At 32.8% G+C, this 20,391-nt stretch overlaps 3 protein-coding genes across 3 annotated transcripts; 1 reads left to right on the plus strand and 2 right to left on the minus strand.

Annotated features, from left to right (window-relative positions):
- Positions 1-4,206: 4,206 nt before the first annotated feature.
- On the minus strand, positions 4,207-5,647 carry LOC125062647 (cytochrome b-c1 complex subunit 1, mitochondrial-like). The gene has a single exon (XM_047668697.1). It carries the CDS (start codon positions 5,632-5,634, stop codon positions 4,243-4,245), a length of 1,392 nt encoding a protein of 463 aa, XP_047524653.1. The 5' UTR covers positions 5,635-5,647; the 3' UTR covers positions 4,207-4,242.
- Positions 5,648-5,906: 259 nt separating this feature from the next.
- LOC125062654 (cytochrome b-c1 complex subunit 1, mitochondrial-like) lies at positions 5,907-7,506 on the plus strand. The gene has a single exon (XM_047668704.1). It carries the CDS (start codon positions 6,034-6,036, stop codon positions 7,426-7,428), a length of 1,395 nt encoding a protein of 464 aa, XP_047524660.1. The 5' UTR covers positions 5,907-6,033; the 3' UTR covers positions 7,429-7,506.
- Positions 7,507-7,760: 254 nt separating this feature from the next.
- On the minus strand, positions 7,761-19,297 carry LOC125062326 (protein tramtrack, beta isoform-like). The gene is made up of 9 exons (XM_047668160.1): positions 18,964-19,297; positions 18,678-18,866; positions 17,724-17,897; positions 17,215-17,396; positions 16,569-16,700; positions 16,200-16,273; positions 15,300-15,534; positions 14,534-14,599; positions 7,761-12,740 (listed from the first exon to the last, which is right to left on the minus strand). The coding sequence occupies exons 2-9, from the start codon at positions 18,861-18,863 to the stop codon at positions 12,629-12,631; spliced, it is 1,161 nt and encodes a 386-aa protein (XP_047524116.1). The 5' UTR covers positions 18,864-18,866; positions 18,964-19,297; the 3' UTR covers positions 7,761-12,628.
- Positions 19,298-20,391: the final 1,094 nt, after the last annotated feature.

Genomic DNA, 20,391 nt, shown 5'->3' on the forward strand with positions numbered 1-20,391 from the left:
TAAATTTTGAAATTCATTAATTTCCATCACGAACGGAACAATGAGATTGAACCATTCATGAAAACTATTTTAAACCATTCTTGATTACCACTTTCTCTAAAGCGGTTTTTTAAATTGCTACATTAAGAAGTTTGAAAAGTTATTCCAGTGAGGGAAGAAAAATCTTCGTAGAATGAGAAAATTTTGCATTATATGAAATGATAAACGCTTATAACTTAAACAGGTAAATACTTAACGCCTAGTTACCGACTAAGTTAAAAAATTGGTTTAAATGATTGTAGTGATGATGATGATTCATATCTGATAACTGGCATCGCAACTGTTAATAGCGCGTGTTGACTATAACCATTGTTGGGTTTCAGACCCAGCAAAACAAATAAATGTTTCATATTTAAATACACCCAATGCCGATCACCAATCGCTTTAAGGTAAAGCAGTTAGTATAAAAAGCTTAAAAGTCCACCTTCAGTTCTTTGACTAAGAGCATGAAAGTTTTCGATTTATAATGGTTGAAGAACTTACAATGATTGATAAAAATATTACGAGCTTAACATGAATAAAGCTTGAAAATAAGATCTACTATCATTAACTGTCTCGTTATCATAAGTGTTTAACTACGTTCTGTAGTTCGACTGTCTGTCAATCGGAGCCAATCAAAGCTGCACGTGACGCAATAATGCACTCCGTTTCATCCATCAACTAAAACGCCTTCATTTTCAATTCGATTCGATTGATCTAATTTACTTATTAATATTCCGATCAAACGGTCGTTTTAATCAAATTTATTTAGATATTGCAACACAAAACACTATTACAGTTGTAACAGGTGTCTCAAAAGATAGTTTACATTTATTTATTTAGCGTTATGTGAAAATGTTAGACGACTTATTGCTGCCTGAACTTCAAAACTTTCCTGGCTATAACCAAAGAACATGGTTCCTGCAGGACGGAGCAACATCACACACTTCCAATACGTCTCTACCACGAGTTCATGAAATTTTCTCAGGCAAATTGATCTCCAGGAGAGGTGACATAAATTGACCTCCACGCAGTCCTGATTTAACCCTTTGGATTTTTTCTTATGGGGTTATCTTAAATCTAAAGTCTACGCCAATAAGCCGACTTCTCTGGTGCAATTGAAAGAAAATATCCGTCACGAAATAGCAGCCTTCACTGAGTCCACCTGCATAAGTAATTTTATTGTTCGAATAAATGAGTGCCGCGAACGCGAGGTCTACACTTGGACGGTATTATTTTTAAGAAATAAATTCCCAAAATGTGTACTTTAATAATAAATAAACACTATTTTGATATACTTAATCGATCAACTAAATATGAACTTCCTTTTGAGACACCGGTGAATGTGGTAAATCACAGAACAGATTTTTATATTTTTTTTTACTTATGTAACCTTAATGACGTTGTGGTTTATGACATTTTCCTTTGAATAATTGTAACGTAGAGGGAGGGTAAAACTTGCTGAGTTTCTTCCCCGTTCTTCTCAGAACAAGGCCTCCTGGTAGTTTTGCGAACGGATGGCGTAGTCTTGCTCTTTCGCGAATTTTGTAAACGTTTTTGACATTCATAAGCATGCGCTAAGACGCATCTAAATTGAATAAACGTATTTTGATTTTGATTTTGATTGACACCGTTTGTTACACTAATAGTGCTCCAGCAACGTACATGACATGACTAGTGTTGCAGGTATCAAAAGAAAGGAAAGGAAGAAGGTATCGAAGGAAAGGTAGTACTTGTACTATGACTCGACTATTGGTTTGCCCCTTGTTCTATAAAAACAAAAATTGCCATTCATTTTACTTGCCTTAATTCAGCCGTAGCCTATATAGCTTTACTCGTGACGTCCGCTACGATATGACGAAGGCTTTTCTCGATAAATCGGAATGTCGATTAGGGATAAATGGTCTATCCAACACAAAAGGAATTTTTCAATTTAGATTAGAACGTTCATCCAAATTAAAAAAACAATATTTTAGTATATTATTAGATTACATAAATGCTTATTACTAAAATATATTATCTAGAGAGCGATCTATGACATATTTTAATATATAATATATATATCTACCTATATTAATTTAATAACGCTGAGGATTTTTGGAAAATAATCAAAAGACAAAACATTATTTAGCTAACTGACGCATAATCTGCGATAAATTCGTTTGGAAAATGTTAATTTTTAATTGAATTTTTAGTGATTTTAAAAAAATAATAGCAACCTGCGAATAAAAAAAAAATAACATCTACATTAAAATTACAGTTGAGCAATTTTTTTTTATATCGCTGGCTGTTAAATAATTTATGAGATATTCTATAAAAAGAGACACATAAATTTCTCTTAATGTGTCTTAAACATCTTTTTAAACAACATAACCCATGGCTACTACATAATACTTGGTAATTTAACAGAATAATACGTATTATTAGTTTTAGTACTTGATGGCGAAGATAAAATTGTTAGTCAAAGCAAATCAAATTAACGTTTCGATTTTTTGGTTTTCTGGCCCTGAAAGTTGGTTCCACGGAAAGCTGTGAAGGAGAAAAACATAATTATTTTATAATTATTTAAAAGTGAAATATTACAATTGTAAAAATATTGTTTCAGAACCATGATTTTCATTCGTTTTCATTCATGCAGTAATACTTTTCCAGTATAATAACTCGCTGTTAAATTTCTAATACATTTGAAAAACAAGTATCCATAAATAGTTGAAAAAGAAATTACCTCCGAAGCTCCGATGGTAATTGAACGTTTTTCAGCATCGTAATAGAATTTTATTAACGTTGGAAGTCAACTACTCTATTATCACACCAATCGAGTTGCCTTAAGGTTCATTTCCCAAACTATGTACACGTCAGGGATTATCAGGATGTGTTAATCATTGAAATTCCTTCTATTACTTTTAAGGATCCTAATTTATGTATTATGTTTCATAGTTTGGAATGATTAAATTTTGTTGTGGTCGCAACAAGACATCAGATAGATAACATAAGAGCAGAGCAAATGCCTCTAGTGGGGTCGAGACGCCATCTTGACATTGGGCAGTGCGTTCAGGGAACGCATGGCACTACTGATATAGTATTCATTGGAGCATTGTAGTGTTCAAAGGTTGGACCGAGTCGGGTCTAGTAGTGAGATCGGTGCCCTGAACCCTGCTTGTTAAAATTTAAGCTAAATTGTTGTTTGTGGTAGAGCGAATCGATCTAAATAAAAAATTTTACGATAATTATTTTGTGTCTTTTGTGCTCGCACTTTGCCCACATGACACCCACTAAACGCCACTAAATGTCAATATCGATGGAGTGACGATATTTTGCCGACATAATGTTATTACTACGATACAAGTACTCATGTGTATAATGGATTTTCAAATGAAAATATGTTCGTGTCCATAACTTTTTTTGCCTTATGCCATCAAATATATGACATCCCTCTATGGGGTAAACATGTCAATCTGTTTCATTTTTCTTTACGCACGTAGGCAATCAGCCCTATGCCTGACACACACCTTTTATTTTAAGGTCCAAGGCAAGGTTACCTCACAACTTTATCCTTGATCATCATCATTCATTCCGTAAATATAAAAATTCAAAAGCCGGAGGTTGAACGCACGGCTTAAGGTTGAGATTGCAGCACGGCATGCTTAACCACTAAGCTAATATTATTTGCAGTCATCATCTTATCTATATGCAACTAGATATTTCATAAAAAAAACTAAGCCATTTTTTATTTCAAAAAATTGCAATATATTCCTAGTTTAACGCCATCTGTTGTATCCAGTTGGCATTGTTATAATAGAATAATTAACAAGGTTGTACAACAAATTTAGGCTGACTGACAAATACTAAAACACATATTTTTGATATTGCATTGTAATGTAATTATCAGAGGTGGAATGTAACCAGCGACAAATTTCTTATTGACATACTTTATTTACACAAACTATTGTAATATTTATGATAGTATTTGATTTAATAATAAAAAGTAATGCTCATTTATGCATCAGCCTGACACCTATTGTTTCTTTGTAATACTTTTGATCCATTACATATTCGGTTGGTCAAACTCCTTTACGGTCGACATCAAAGTTCTCTGATGAAAGAGCGTTTGGCTGAACGAAATAGATGCTCGCTAAGTCCAAAGTTCGTCATTGTATGTTTTAAACGTTGAAATAAGTTTCATACAAATTACAAAGCTAAAACTTTAATAAAGCAACAACGTACTTAAAGACGCAACCAATACTGTCCAGCCTGCAATCTGTTATAGTCGGGCAGTTCTTCAGTAGGTCCGACTGCAGCAGTGACGAGTGGTTTATTATAAATGCTTGCTTCAGCAACCGCCTTGATTGTTTTTGGGTCTATGCGCGAAAGATCTTGATACATATTCGTCAATGGAGTTCTTTCGTTCTTCAACATAATCTGTATGCCTATATCAAAAGCGGAGTTTACAACACCTTCGATACGTCGCGCTAATTCCAACTTAGTTATATTGACGGCTCGCTCTACGTCATTTTTAGTAATCGTAAAACATAAATGCATCCACATATTCTGTATGATGTAAATGACATTCTCAATATTCATGTTGGGCACGACAAAGTATACACCCCAGAGACCAACATCACTATGAGCTATATAAAATGATTCTAGAAGTTCACATAAATTACATGTTGCAACTGCTCGGACTGCATCGGAGGCGTGCCTGTGACTTCCTCCTTGACTTTTGTGCCAAGACCCGATGTGGTTTTTCGCAACTAAAAGCGGTAAATAGTCCAAACTTTTATAGCCTGGTGCTTCAAAAGCGAGAGAAATATGTGCAAATGGCATTGAATCGTCGCGGAAACGCACTTGAGAGCTCGTGAAACGGCAAGGGCCGTCCTCCGCCTTTGCCTCATATTCGCTACTACCAATGTGTCGACTTGCAGCATCTACTATTGTATCTGAAGAGACATCACCGGCTGCTGTGAAAAGCAACCGAGTTGGTTTATAGTGATTTTTCATGAAGTATAAGGCGCAATCCCGATTAAATTTATTCACGTTTCTTGAGGGTCCGACAACTCTATTCGCTAAGGGCGTTCCCTGAAAAGCTGTTTCATGTAAATAATCAAACATAACTTCTCTAGGATTCATGTCGAGATTTTGCATTTCATGCTGTATAACATTCCTTTCACAATCCATCTCTTGGTCCGATAATCCTAATTCGGTAACTATTTTTGTTAGTAAACTCACGATATCACCAGCAGATCTGCTCGGACAGACTGCACTGAAAACTTGAAATTCTCGCGTTGTCATGGATGTTATTTTGGCCTCTAAATCATTTAACTGACAAGCTACTGCTTCGCTATTCATGGAAGTGAATCCCTTGAATGCCATGTGTTCAATAAAATGAGAAAGACCATTTGTATCATAATTTTCGAACCTGGATCCGACTCTGGCAAAAAGATTGACGCAAGCCAAAGGGCTTTCAATTCTCTCAGTGACTACTCGTAGTCCATTGGATAGTTCTAAAGTCTTAACATTTTCTGGTCCTTTACATATTTTCCTTGTATGGTGACGTAAAAAAGTAGAACGCTGATATATTTTCCGAAACATTTTCGTCATTAAAAACCGTATTTGCATTATTTTTATAACTGTCAAGCTTTATGTCAGATTCAAAATGAGTACAATACAGGTGCTATAACTATATAAGACCACACACGATTATATATACTTAAATAACAATAAATAATTTTAATACTTTTCGTTAATTTTATAGGACATTAAGTACACTTTACATTCGGTATAATCCATATACAGAGTTAATTAAAACACTTTGCCAAGACATATTATTACTAAAACACCTTTTTTGAAAACCCTGACTAAAAAGTAATCACAGTTATGTCATGACAACATTACATGACATCTTGTTTGTGAATCTGAATCATTGTTAATTAAAAATTAACTTATTTGCGTGATTATTGCAGAGAAACCTAAACAGGTAAACAGGTAAAGTTCTAACGACCTGAAAGCTAGAGTAAAATGTTGAGATTACTTTTTATAAGTGGCGTTCGGAAACATGTACTAAATACGCCACGCAACTATTGCAGATGTATCACGCCTGCATTGACACATGTTTATGAATCGGAGCCTATTAATAGTAGCTTATATCCATCTGGATTCATTCTCGTACATGAAGAAAGACATTGCCCCAATGCATGCGTTTCTCTTACATTTGACGCTGGGTCGAGATATGAATTAGCAAAGGAAAATGGCGTCACACACTTTTTCGAGCATTTGTGTTTTAAAGGAACCAAGAAGAGATCAAAAAGCAAAATTGAAAATGAGGTGAATGAAATTGGCGGAAAATTTAAATGTTACACAACACGTGAAATGATTGGTTTTAGCGCCGAGTGCTTGTACGAAAATATTCCTCAAGCTTTAGATCTGTTGACCGACTGCATATTTAACAATTCCTTGTCCAATACTGAGATAGAAATTCAAAAATGTACTATCTACCAAGAAATGCTACAACACGACACTGATCCTTTATCTGTTCTGTTTGATTATATACATACCGCCGCGTTTCAGGGTACGCCGCTAAGTCAATCAGTGATGGGCCCAAGTCATAATCTTTACAATTTCAATTCTAGCTCCATAGCAATGTATATAGAAAAAATGTTTGTGCCCCCACGAATGATTTTTTCATGTGTGGGTCCTATGAAGCAAGAACAGGCATGTAACCTCGCAAATACATACTTAAACAGAAATGTGCCCGATCCTACTATTCCAAGGCGATACAGATTTACTGCAGGTGATATTCGTTACCGGGACGATTCCATGCACGTAGCGCATATTGCACTAACTTTAGAAGCTCCACCGTTCCCACACGCCGACTATTGGCCCATGTTATTGGCAGCGATGGCGATCGGAGGTTGGGATAGGTCACAGCCCAGCGGCCTTAACCACTCATGCACACTAGCCCAAGCTGGTGGAGCGGGCATATTTAATTCATATGAGGCATTTTACTTAGCATATAGAGATGCCGGTCTGTGGGGAGTACATTTCGTTTCACCGCGAATGGAAGTAGACAGCGCTGTCTCATTAATGCAAGGTGAGTTGATGAAATTATGCACAATAATTACCGACTCGGAATTAATTAAAACAAAACAACAATTGAAGTGGAAAATTCTGAAAGAAAATGAATCTATAGAGAGTGCTTGTCTTAATCACGCGAAATGGGTATTCTATACTAAATTCGCGCCAACGATAAAAGAGAAATTCGCTTCAATAGACAAGTTGGTCGCAGACGATGTAAGACGTGTGTGCTACGAGTATGTCTATAGCAAATGTCCCGTTGTCACTGCCATAGGCGCAACGGAAGCTTTACTGCCAAATAGCAGATTGACAGGTGGTATGTACTGGTTGAGATTTTGAAAGTATTAAACAATCTCAGATTTTATTCACGTATCTCATTAAGTTAACATTAGACATAATATTATGTAGACACGCAAAACAGACGTTTAAAGGCAGATACTAAATATGTACTATCTCTTATAATAGCCCAATATTCTTAACTCCTTACAGTAAAATATAAACAGTTTTGTTTTGCCATATAATTTGCTAAAATTTGTTCAGGCGTTTTACGAAAAGGCATATGCTTCTTTTTCTTATTTAATGTATTGAATGGGGTTAAAAATATATATAGTAACGCAATTATAGATTATATTTATAGTATGAACTAAAGTACATAGGAAAATAAAACAACATTTATAAATTTATAATTTATTGTTTTAAGTAAAGCTAATGTAAATATTAAACACCGATTTCTGAGTATAATCAAGAGTATATTAGACACATATTACACGAAAATATCGTTATAGACACACATTAAATATTAAATGTAATTATAGCTACCCTGGAGTGGAGGATTCTTTTTTAAATATAAATCACAAAATAGAGAGCACAATTAAAAAATTCGTTGATACAAAATGTTAAAACATACTTCAACCTTCAATTAGGATTTAAAAATTCAAAATGTTTATCGGCTTACTGTGTGTAAATTTTACAGTATTACATGACAAGTAAAATGTTATACCAGCCTGTAAACGTTTGGGGAAAATAACATTGCCAATGTTGCGTAATTAATAATTATTGTTCGTTCGATTTACACCCTATGTTATGCATTTCATTTTGACAACTAATGTTACCACCTTTTATATACTGGTTGGATTTACATAACACCTTAGATTAGACATACAATTTATTATTAGAGAAATTACAGTACATTAAACAATGTAATTTCACTACAGAAATGTTTCATCAATTGTAGTTGAAAGTAATCGTTATGTCATAAGTTATTTAAATTGGTATAATTGAAATGAGCGTTCGATCTTGTTTTGGTGGATAACGTATTACTCTCCTTCAAATTATAATTCAATTAATTCCATTCCACCGAAGCACTAGCACAGGCCAAAAACACTTACCTAGTACATTACACATCACAATCTTAACACCTTGGGTGTATTTTCTAGCCGATAACAACCATCTATATCGAGATAGGTAACTCGGATGACTCTACTGCGCCGCACATCGCGCCATTAAACGCCACTTTTCTTCACTAAATTTGACATACATACAGGTGCACTGATATTCGTTAGCATCTTTGAATGAAACATTGTCAAACAAAAGACATTCGTATAAGAAATTTTTGAAGTGAAGTGAGTGGGCGCCATTGTGTCGCTCCTTGTTACCCATCTACATCTCTACCTTAATTACTGTGGACCCACGAATTTACCCTACTCGTACGTTTAATATGAGTTTAAAAGCATTTTTGTATATTCCAGAAATTTTATTTGTAAGACAAACATTTAAATGGAATTTCAAATTTCTTGGTGATCATTCTGTCTGACACACTTTTTTTTAAAAGTTCGTATGTCAAAGGAAAATGCTCATAAACTCATATTACTTGTATCATATACCGCTCCTAACATTGACACAACAGCAGCCTTTAATTTAAAGAGATTCGATCTCCTCGGACGTAATCACTATAAAGCTCATTTTCGCACAACTTCGGAGAATACTGGCCAATGACATGTGCGTTCTACACGTTAATTCACTCAAATACCGATTTTATCAACATCAAAGGTCTAATCTTATGCACTCAGCAGTTGCCATTTATTAAGCTGTTTAAAAAATCTTGCATAATTGTAAAAAAATAATTCTACCCCCAATATAAATGCGATAAAAATTGGGCCTGAATAATTGTATGATTGATGAAATTAATGTTACAGCATGTCCTAAACGATACATAAAGACTATAAAAATATAAAACTTAAGAAATATAATTATGGCGACAGGTAAATTGATAGATATAAAGGTCTTGACGAAAATATGTTTCGCGAGTCCATTAGAAAACTATACATTGTATTGTAAAAAGCATTGAATCCAAACACACATCATAATCATGATATGTTAATTTCAAAAATTAAAATAATACAATTTGTGCAACTCCCATTTTTCCCAGCGTCTCGTGACACGATTTGACATAGAATTATTTACGTAATATGGACTCTCTCGCAAACAAATTTTCGTCAAAATCGAACGAGTTACTTCGTAACCAAGACAGCAAGACACACTAGAAAGTACTTACACACTAATACGATTAAAATTATATGTCATGGTTAAAGACCAGTTACATTACGAGTAATATTTGAGCACTATATTATATTCCGTTTAATATTAATATTAATTCTACCAAGTAATGTCAAAAGTGTGACCCATTTCTAAGTTAAACAATCGTGGAACTTCAATAATAGAATTTATTTTGTTATTACTTAAGTAATCTTTGTAATAACAAACTAGCCTTAAAAAAAATGCTCTATGAAAAGTTAAATTTAGAGTTTTGAGTGGGAAAAAAAGAAAAGAATTTAAAAAAATCCCTACTGATCTTGATAATAAGATTAATATCTTGCAGGCAACCTTGATGTCATAAATCAAAAAAATATTATGTTGATTTTGGCAGCATAATTTAAATAACATAGAAAATAATAATAGTATCAAATTAATCATTCACGATTGCTTAAAATGCGTCTCACTTCTGAAGAAAGATTAAGTGACTTATTAACGGTCCGTTTTCTTCCAATATAATGAAGAGAAACGATCCGTTATACAGTAAACATTTATATTTGGTTAAATATGCTGACTCCAGCTTTTCATTTCACCTCTAATATTTTGTGATGATATTTTAATTAATAAAACAAAAGTATATAATTGGCTTTAGTTGGCACACTATTTTGTACTTTGTGGAGGCTAGAGACAGCAAAACAAAATCTGTTGTGAATTTAATTCAGTTGATTGAGTATTCTCGAAATATGCTGAAATATTTTTTTTAAGAATTTCTTTAAAACTACCAACATTTTCCTCAGTTAATAAATTGAGACAATACTGAATTTAAAATTCTTAATATTTAGATTATATATTAAAGAAAATATATGGTTATTGCAATATATCTATGAAACACACTTCAATTTAAATTTATCTGCAGATTAGATAAAATTACAAGAATGCATTTTTTTAAACATGACACTACATATGTATGAGAAATCGCCTTTAATTGATGTATTGTTTTAAGTACTTAAAATGTGCTTCATAAATTTATTTCACAATCATGTATGTATTGTATTGGTCAAGGTAATTTTAGCCGACGTCAACTTAACACGAAACATCTTAATGTATTCTTAACTTGCCAAATTACCGAACTTTTTCAGCACATTATTTCGACAAAAAAGTCGAGTGTGGTTCGATCTTTGTGTATGAAGTCTACATTACAAAATAAAAAGCATTGGTATATAAACAATTTGGTAAAAAAACAATGTATAAATGCTAAATCAACACAGCTAACAAATCATGGAATGTTGGTTTCTTAATCTCAATCAATTACAATACGACGGCTTACTCTAAGAGTACTTAATATAAATATTATAAATGTTAATCTTACTCTAAGTCAGGTTGATTACATATCTTAAACCTAATGGAATGTATATAATTTTTTTCCTTGATCAATATGTTAGTATACCCCTTACAATTAATGGTTAGCAATACCCAAACCTTTAAAATATATAAAATTTTGAAAAATAAATCCATTTGTGTCAAGTACAAATTTAAAACTAACCTTTAATCTTAATCGTCCGTTAAAATAAATTGTTTCGCCTTCCGTTTTTAAAACAGTCACAACGTCGTTGAGCTCCGGTGCCGTTCGAGGGCAAAATTCGTAAAATTAAAATTATTTGAGGTGAGAAAGGGACGGCATGACAAAAATCCACATCGCATAGCTACCGCTTTCTAACTGGCGACCTCTATTCGATCTTAGTCTAAATTTCACATTTTCGACTTGATTACGATGGGATGAGTCTTTTAGAAATTAAAGCTAAATGCGGTAAAGTAGACAGAAATCTATTGACAACTTTACCTGTGTCACAACTCAACTAAAATGGCAATTTTCGAATGTCATATGGAATGTATAAATTGCAGTAATCCACTGTTATAACATGCATGGGTGTTTTAAAACCGATAAATTTATATAAAATCGATATTTTTATTCGACGAGTTTCATATTCATAGAACACAACCATCATTTTAGCTCGAATGTTTTATGTACCTCTTAATACAAGTTCTAAACAAGAAATCAACAAAACACACAGCAACCAAAACGACGCCGTAAATCTCAAAAAATATTGTGCATCACCCATGCTTCATGTAAAATTACTCTTAGAATTAAACTTAGATGGTAAACAGCAAAATATACAAGATAAAAGATGAGGTACAAAAGATTGTTATATTAAAGTGAAATTTCGAATCTTGTACTAAAATAATTTCAGTAAAACTCCGTTCCGAGATTATTGTGAACTTAAATCTATAGAACTTAAACTAAGTAAAGCATTAAAAATGAATATTTTACACATTTTGTACTGTGAGGTTATGTTCATTGTGGTCTTACCTATTATTTTGAAATTCCAATAATAAAAATTTTGTACACTGTATTAATGGCAATTATTATTAACCTAATTCGGATTGGAGCTGCCCTGTTCCCATTGTACTTAGAATTGTACAGCCGCTTAGCATTACAAAAGAACCAATTGATTCTTATATATTTAAATGAAAAAAATATTAAATTATAATTTGTCGTACAGGAGTTAACTTATGACAATAATTGGTACTTCAAAACGTTTTAAAACTAAGTAAGTCACTAACAAATATATCCTGCGTTAAAATAAAACCGATGTAAATTATAAAATCTATAAAATTATTTTTGTTCAATCAGTCTTTGGAATGTATATGGTGGAATGTATATTGGAAATAATATATACATACTCAACAGTACCTTTGGTAAGGTCTAAATGAAGCTGTTGTTACTTCCGATCTAAACGCCACAAGTCTAATATAATTTTAAATGATTTGTGGCCGTCGAAAAAATTATAAGTAACCAAAATTTGCAAATAAATAGAAACAAGTTTAAAATAAAAGCATTCTAGTCCGGTTTGAAACAGAAGACCATATTCTTCCACCAGCATTGTTGAGTAAATCGGCGTGCCAGTTCGATCGGGTCAATTAGGTCATCATCCGGTCTCACCCTTAATCATGCTGTCTCTAGTTTTGGTTCTGTCTTCATTAGCGGCTCAACTTGTTGCGGGCCTTCTGCAGCTTGCGGAAACTGGTTGGCCTCGGGCGCCGTAGCAGTTGCCGTAAATCTGAAACGTTTTATTACTAATAAGGTCCGGGAGTACGGTAATAGACGCTTGTTAACACTTCAATAATATTTAAAGTAATAGTTCTTGTATTCATAGCGCATGATACAAGAATATATTTATATGTAGTGGTGATGTCGCCAAAAGATCAATGGTGAAATATCCAAGACCAATTCCAATACAAAAATTTCTGTTATACAGTAATGCTAAAATGGGCCATATACGGACCGCATGTTGCAGTCAAGACGGACTGCAATATGCGGTCGCCGCACGGCGATCTGCAGTTTCCATACTAAATACATATTCGCAATACACGGACCGCTCGAGCAGTTCCTGAGCAAACCGCATATTGCAGTCGGTCTTGACTGTAACATGCGGTCCGTCTATGGCCCGCTTTAGTAGACGCAATGTTGACAAAATACAATAATACGGGGATACAGGCTACTATAAATTTTACAGGTTTGAAATTTAAGTAACACTTTTCATAGACTACTGAATCTGACGCAAAGCTACAATTTACTATTATAATTTTTAAACACACAGCACTAAAAAAAACAAATATCGCTAAAGCAAAAAAACTCTATACAACAACACTCATAATATGAAAAAATACATACGCATACAGCATTTTCACGTCGGTAATGTCAAACAGCATTGTAATTAGATGCGAAAGATGAAAACTAATTAAAACACAAACGTTACAAGCACAGCAAGCCTTATACTGAGGACCGCGTTTATCTGCGCGGATCAATATTGCATCCCAAACCACTTGTCTAGACTGTAACGTTTGTCCAAAGTGATTTATACCTTATCTAAACAAATTACGGCTCAAAATTGTTTGCGTGAATGATACAAACATATTTTGGGGGTCTAGTTGACGCAAAAGCGATGCGCAGATCGATCGGTGATATTATTAGCTGAACCCCAGACAGTTATTATTGATATACATTTGAATATTTCAGACGCACATTTTTTGGGGGTCTAGTTGACGCAACAGCGATGCGCAGATCGATCGGTGATATAATTAGCTGAACCCCAGACAGATATTATTGTTATACATATGTATATTCCAGACGCCAAGCGTTTATACATACATACAATACTGTTGCACGCTTGTCAATTACCGTGTAATGTTATTAGATTATTAGTTGCTTGGTTTATTTCAAGACTTAACACTAAAGTTCCGGAACCTCAAAAAAACAAAAGCAAAAATACTTAAATAAAAAACTTAAAAAACTTGTTTAAAATAAAAAAGTTGAGACCCAGACGAAGCATCTATTCGGTGCCTCAGCGGCTTTTATAGAACTCTTTTTAACTCCTTTTTTCGATTTACTATAGTATTGATAAAACCAACATATTTTTTTCGCACATTTAGTTATTAGTTAAAAACGCAGAGCACGCACAGCATTAGATTAACAATTTAGTAAAGTAATAGGGCTAAAGTGTCCAACTTCTATTTGTAGATTTTCTGCGCCCAAACCGAGACATATAATGCCTCGAATCCAATATTAATAGGGGTTAATTCTTTTAATAAAAAAAAAGGTTTTGTTCTTATTAGACGCATAGCATCACCCAAGTTTTATTTTCGCTATTAGCTTAAAAGTGGATATTTTTCGCATATGCAAAGAATTACTAATGTGTTTTTGTTTGTTCAAAAAACGAATAATATTCATTATATACGTGTGTAGTAGTTAGATATATTAATCATCGTAAATTACACAGGCTAAGACCAAAATTTAATTTACTAAGTTTTTTGTATTAGCAATTTTTTTATTTAGATACTAAATAATACTCACTTTTCCATTTCCCGATAATCATTCAAATTTTCAGGACGCCACTTATTCTCAACCATGTTATGGACGCTTTAAGAAAAACAAAAGAAAATAAATAAATAAATTTAAAAATCTATGATTTTTTTATACATACAAGGTGTTTTTTATTAACAAAAAAAACATATTACGCAGATATGTAATATTGGGAATTCGTAGATTAAATGTTATTCATTATATTATAACCCTTTACCCCCAAAAAATGCCACTACTACTTTAACACACAAAAGACTATATTTATGGTTATTATCCACAGTTAAAAAAAAGCTACTTACTCAATACATATTAGAAAATAAAATACATTAATATTTTAGTAAAAACACATACAAAATAAAAAAAACTATAAAGTAAAATTAGCAAACCAACTTAGCATTTTATCTATGAAGTCCTTGATGTTGCATAAGAAAAGACTAATCAATTTTGTTATTTATTAAAATTACCTTTCATGACGCGTCGTCGTCTACGCCTACGAAGTGGCATACCCAAGCTTTCCATAAAACTAATGTTATACTAACCATAGCAGGGCGAGCGTTATTCTGTATTTTCTCTAAGTATCGTCGAAAATACACGGATTAAGTGTATTTTCTTTTAAATATTAATTATGCCGTATCAACCTGTCTCGACGTTTACAAGCAAAGCAAACATCGCAACGGTCAATAATTGTGATTTAATTGAGTAAAGTATATTTTTATTGAAATGTTATTGTTAATGTCACGAATTAAATTACTCTCACCCCATTTGATCTCCCTGAGCGCTAAGTTGCGCAAGATACGCGGCCTGCTTGCGGTGATGATACATATGCACGCGTAAACATGACGGATTACGCATACGTTTCTGGCAAATTTCACATTGCAATGTCCCTTCTCTAGTGTCATGTTTGTCTCGTATGTGAACTTTAAGGTTGTAACGATTGGCAAAGAACCGATGACACGACGGACATTTAACACCGCCCGTTTTGCAGTTCCAACCTATGAGGAAATATAACTCTTGATTTAGCATTGTTTGCATATTTTGACAGCCAATTATCTTTCTTTGTTTGATGCTGCTACACGCGTTTGGTTGTAATAAATTTAATTTTCAAACACTTAAACTGTTGCTGAAATCTTTTTTTTTTCTATAAGTGACTAGTATTATTTGCCCCTTTTCGGCCTTTAATATTCGTTCTTTAAAATATGTTTACATCAGCTATCAAAATTCAAGTTTGTAATCTGTTTGGTTTAAAGCTCATCTTTAATTTTAGAGAGTTTATTTTTTTAAATATCGAACAATACATATCTATGTTTGAGTTCAGTTGTAGGTTTGGGTTTTCCTTGACATTAAACAAAAAATAACACAACTTTAAAAAAAATAAATTTTTTACAACAATAAGTAAATTTTTTGTTTAAATAAACAGAAGTTACATAATAACTTATCTCACTTCTAAACTAAATTTATTATTTTGCTTTATAATAATTGCGTAATATACGGCTTTTCAAAAGTTTGTAATCAGTTATTTTTTGAAGCGTTTCAATCGTAAAAGTGATAATTAAGGGTTGAAAATCGCTTAAATGTCAATTATCTAGTTAAATCCCGGTTTAATATTGTGTTGATGAATCAGTCAGGACAAACAGTTTTATATGAAGATGGTACATACCTGTTTCTTTAGCAGAGTCTGGTACAACCAAGATATTATGAAACATATCGCTGTCGAAGTCGATCAAGGGTTCACTGAAATGTCGTGTAATGAAATAAAAACAAAAATAAAACAACTATAAAGGCGAATGTGTGAGCAACTTAGTTACACTAAATAATCAATGGAATAAAGTGGCCTTTGACTCGTGTATAAATATTAATTGCAAGTCAAATTTTCATGTTTTTTTTTCCTTCAGTACCCGTGGTTAAATCAAAGACCACTTATAATGAAATAAATCAACGAAATGAACATCTAAATAATTACTGAACAAAAGTAGGTGCTTTTAAAGTGCATGTTTACATATATGGGTAGAAGAGATTTACTATTTACCCAGATACATCACTGTAGGCTCCTTCAGGAACAAACTCGCTGTTTTCGGGATGAGAGGGACTGTTGTTGGCTGAAGGCCTGGGTTTCTTTTTGTTGTTGTTGCTTGTTCTGTTTTGTGTATTTTTCATTAATCTATAAAAAAAAAATATTCATATGTTTCAAATTCCTGTAATTGTACACGGGGCAGACACATTTGTGTGTTTTATTAATCTTTTAGACATTATTATAGGACAATATTCTGATTAATTATTATTAGTCTGACAACCCCAAACAAATGTTTCGTTGTTCATTGAAGCCAAGACTTCCGGGTTTTACATCAAGTCCTTTAACCAATAAAGAGGTAGTAATATATTATGAATAAGTAATACGCAATAAATCTAAAATAACTCTGGAATCAGTCAGTAATTGAATTGTTAAGTACTTGACTCCTTGAAATTTTCCTTAAATTAGCATTTAAAGCTTCATTAAAAATTATCCTTTACACCAAGAGTTAACCCACAAATAAATAATAAAATAAACTGTTAATCTGAAATATTTTTCCCAGGCCTAAATTTGTAACAACCAGCCACCAAAACCCTAATATTATACACATAAATGATTTGGTCTATTCCAATACTCAAATAGGTATGTCTAGTAATGTACAAACCGTTTTAGAGGGCTTCTTGCAGCTTCTTCCTTTGGAATCAATGCTGGTATTTCCGGGGGTATTTCCATACTTGATGTTTCTTCTGGTTGAACCCACTCAGGCAAGCTGTCGCTAGTTGCTTCATTGATCTGTGATCTTGGTGTGCAGGAATCATCAGAGGCTGGCGGTGGTGACTCGCTTTTCTATTAACAAATTATTATTATTATAGAAAAATACCTATGAAATAAAAATAAGTTAATGGAAATACATGAAATGCAAAACCACTGACTGCAACTAGACTAACTAAATAAACAATATAGCAAATTATCATAAAATATTCATTATGGATCAGACTACAGATTTTATTAAAATTTCTTATATAAAATATATATATATATCTTATATTAAAATAAAACTTTGATGGATAATTGCCAATATTAGAAAGAGAGCACTTGCTAACCTGAATTATAAAATGAAAATCTATTAGAAAAATACACAAAATACATTTATATACTATAAATATAACACACCTCTCTGCCACTTGTGAGGCCCTTAATTTGCAAGAGTTCAGCTGTATGAAGGAAAGCAGACAACTCTTGCTGACGAACATGCACCTCTCCTTTGTACATAAACTGGAGAAGCTGCTTCAATTCATGATAAGAGACATCCTTAAGAATGACTATAGGATGTTCACATGGATTCATCTATAGACAAATTATATATATTTAACAAAAGAACAACTCCAATCAATAAAAAGGTGTAAGAATATAACGAAGATGTGTTGTATTAACAAATTATTTGTATATAAAATAATAATATAAGAATTTTATGTGTGATTATTAAAATTTGATTAAATTTTTTACCAAAAACCTGCTTTTTTTTAATGCTAAAAAAGGGAATAATAATGTTTAATACCCATTCATAACTTTTATATCCAGATATCTACTTGATATTGTGATATTGTAGCATACAAATATAAATAAATATTAATGAATCTTGGCATATATATATATATTAAGTACTTTGCCAAGGTGATATAATAAATTAACATTTGGAATTCTTTTACAACAGTTAATTGTAAAATACATTTATAATGTCTTGATATTTACAACATTTTTAATATAAAGTAAAGACATATTCTTATTATTTAAATAATATAGTATGTCAACTTTGCATTAAACAACTTAATGGTAGTCTAAACAGGACTTGGAGCTAAATAATATTTAGGACAACTTGATTGTATATTATTAGTAATATTGTCATAAATACTGAAAATGTAACAATGAATGATTAATAGCTATATGTAGGTACATAAAGATAAGACTTAAGTAAATAACAAGAATCAACACATAACTGCATTAAATTTACATTAGAACATGACACATAGTATTTAAATATATGAAAAATTTTATATACATAAAGAATAAGATATTTTCTTTGAGGAAAAAATTTAATTAACAAAGGCAATTCATTATGACTCATACCTTAAACAATTCCTTGAAGTAAGGACTGCAGACTGATAAAATTAACTTGTGTGCATGAACATACTGGCCATCAGCCGCCAACGTCACATCAACTAGATCCTCACCATCCAGCAACGCTTGGAACGACAGTGCGAGATTTGCGTGGAAGTCATTCCACCGAAGTGAAAACTGGTCGGGCACTGCCATCGCCTGAAAAACAGCATCCACAGCGTAAAATCAAGTTGCCTCCTATCGGAGAGTAACTGTACAATCCATTACGCGTCCACACAATGAAACTAACACTTACTGAAAACCAATGATAAACACAATAAACTGCTCACGTTCACGCCTTCTAATTAAAGAGTTGGTAAACAGTCTTATTAAACATAATCACAAAGGTAAATATGAAACCAATAATCTATTCTGTATTAAAATTAAATCTAACTGGCACTTCAATCAATACACGAAATATTACAAAATGTCGCTAACTCGCTTGTTGATTTAGACACTAGACACATCGATACTAGACAAATAGGAAATTCCAAATTGTAAATGGCAATACTGACAACACGTAAACACGCCTAGATTTAAGATGAAATGAATTTTCATACGTTTAATTGCTTTTATTGATTAATTCAACATTAGTTGCTTTTTATAAATAACAGGAATTGACAAAACTTGTTAATGTGTAAAAAACGCAAAACTCCTAATTCTACTTGCATAATTGTGATATTTTAAAGTTTTCCTTGCTTTTGAAATTAATTGATAAATGGTAACATTGATGTTCTATGCCTTATAACTCATAAGAATTTTTGCTATAACATTATTACTTATGGTATACACGGTAGTCTATGATTAAAGCTCCTGTACACTTGTAATGGGAATAATATGGAATTATCAAAAGGTGTCTTTCCTTTGTCTCTCTCAAACATCCAATAAAACATTATACCGGCAATATCAGTTTCACAAAAACTTAAGTAACCTTTATGCTATTAGTCTGCATCGTTAAATGAATGACATTCCGTTTCGCGGTGATTTGGAAGGGAATTCTAATTAGCCTCTATTGACGTTTGATGTGCTCAGCAAGGTGAAACGGTACTTTACTCCGGGCCACCTTTTGCAACGGAGTGTTCAAAAGAGTTGTCTGTGTTGTTTGGTCGACGTCCGTCGTTCCACTACAGGGCGTTTTTAAGGCAGTTTTTACCATGGTGCGTGGTATGCTATGTTAAACCATGTACACACTGAAGTATTTCCGAACCAATTCTACTCAGGCAAGGTCCTTCAAGAAAACAGCGTACCAATTCTTAAAAGCAACGCACTTGCACGCTTTCTGGCAGTATGAGTGTCCATGGGCGGCGGTGCCACTTAACATCAGGTAAGCGTCCTGCCCGGTTGTCCACCGTTATACATAGATGAAACCGACTTTAAACAGTTTATTACAGTGCACCAGCACTTGTGTGTATTATTTTTAAGTCTTAAAGGCCCTGTAGGCGTGAAGAAACCAATAGTTTACAAAATAAATATTCTAAATCATATTTTTCATCGTGTGTGATTTTTGATAGCAAAATAAATGAATCATAAAAAAATGTATTAGCTAGTTTGGTGCAGTATAAGTGTACCTTTATAGAAACTTCTGCTTTCTAGAGACCCAGGATAAAGAAATTTATTACATTACTTAACACTATGACTGGCATTTATGTATTGTATTTCCACTCTTTTTCTTTGAATTTAATTT

This window comes from Pieris napi, chromosome Z (assembly GCF_905475465.1).
Source record: "Pieris napi chromosome Z, ilPieNapi1.2, whole genome shotgun sequence".
Lineage (NCBI taxonomy): Eukaryota > Metazoa > Arthropoda > Insecta > Lepidoptera > Pieridae > Pieris > Pieris napi.

What these genes read in the sequence shown, in the direction of transcription:
- LOC125062647 (XM_047668697.1), bottom strand. Translation starts at nt 5,634, where the DNA reads ATGCAAATACGGTTTTTAATGACGAAAATGTTTCGGAAAATATATCAG.
- LOC125062326 (XM_047668160.1), bottom strand. Translation starts at nt 18,863, where the DNA reads ATGGCAGTGCCCGACCAGTTTTCACTTCGGTGGAATGACTTCCACGCA. An exon ending in GCCTACAGTGATGTATCTGG is followed by an intron (nt 16,274 to 16,568) that starts GTAAATAGTAAA and finishes ACGACATTTCAG; the next exon opens with TGAACCCTTGATCGACTTCG. An exon ending in GCTCAGGGAGATCAAATGGG is followed by an intron (nt 14,600 to 15,299) that starts GTGAGAGTAATT and finishes TTTTTCTTAAAG; the next exon opens with CGTCCATAACATGGTTGAGA.
- LOC125062654 (XM_047668704.1), top strand. Translation starts at nt 6,034, where the DNA reads ATGTTGAGATTACTTTTTATAAGTGGCGTTCGGAAACATGTACTAAAT.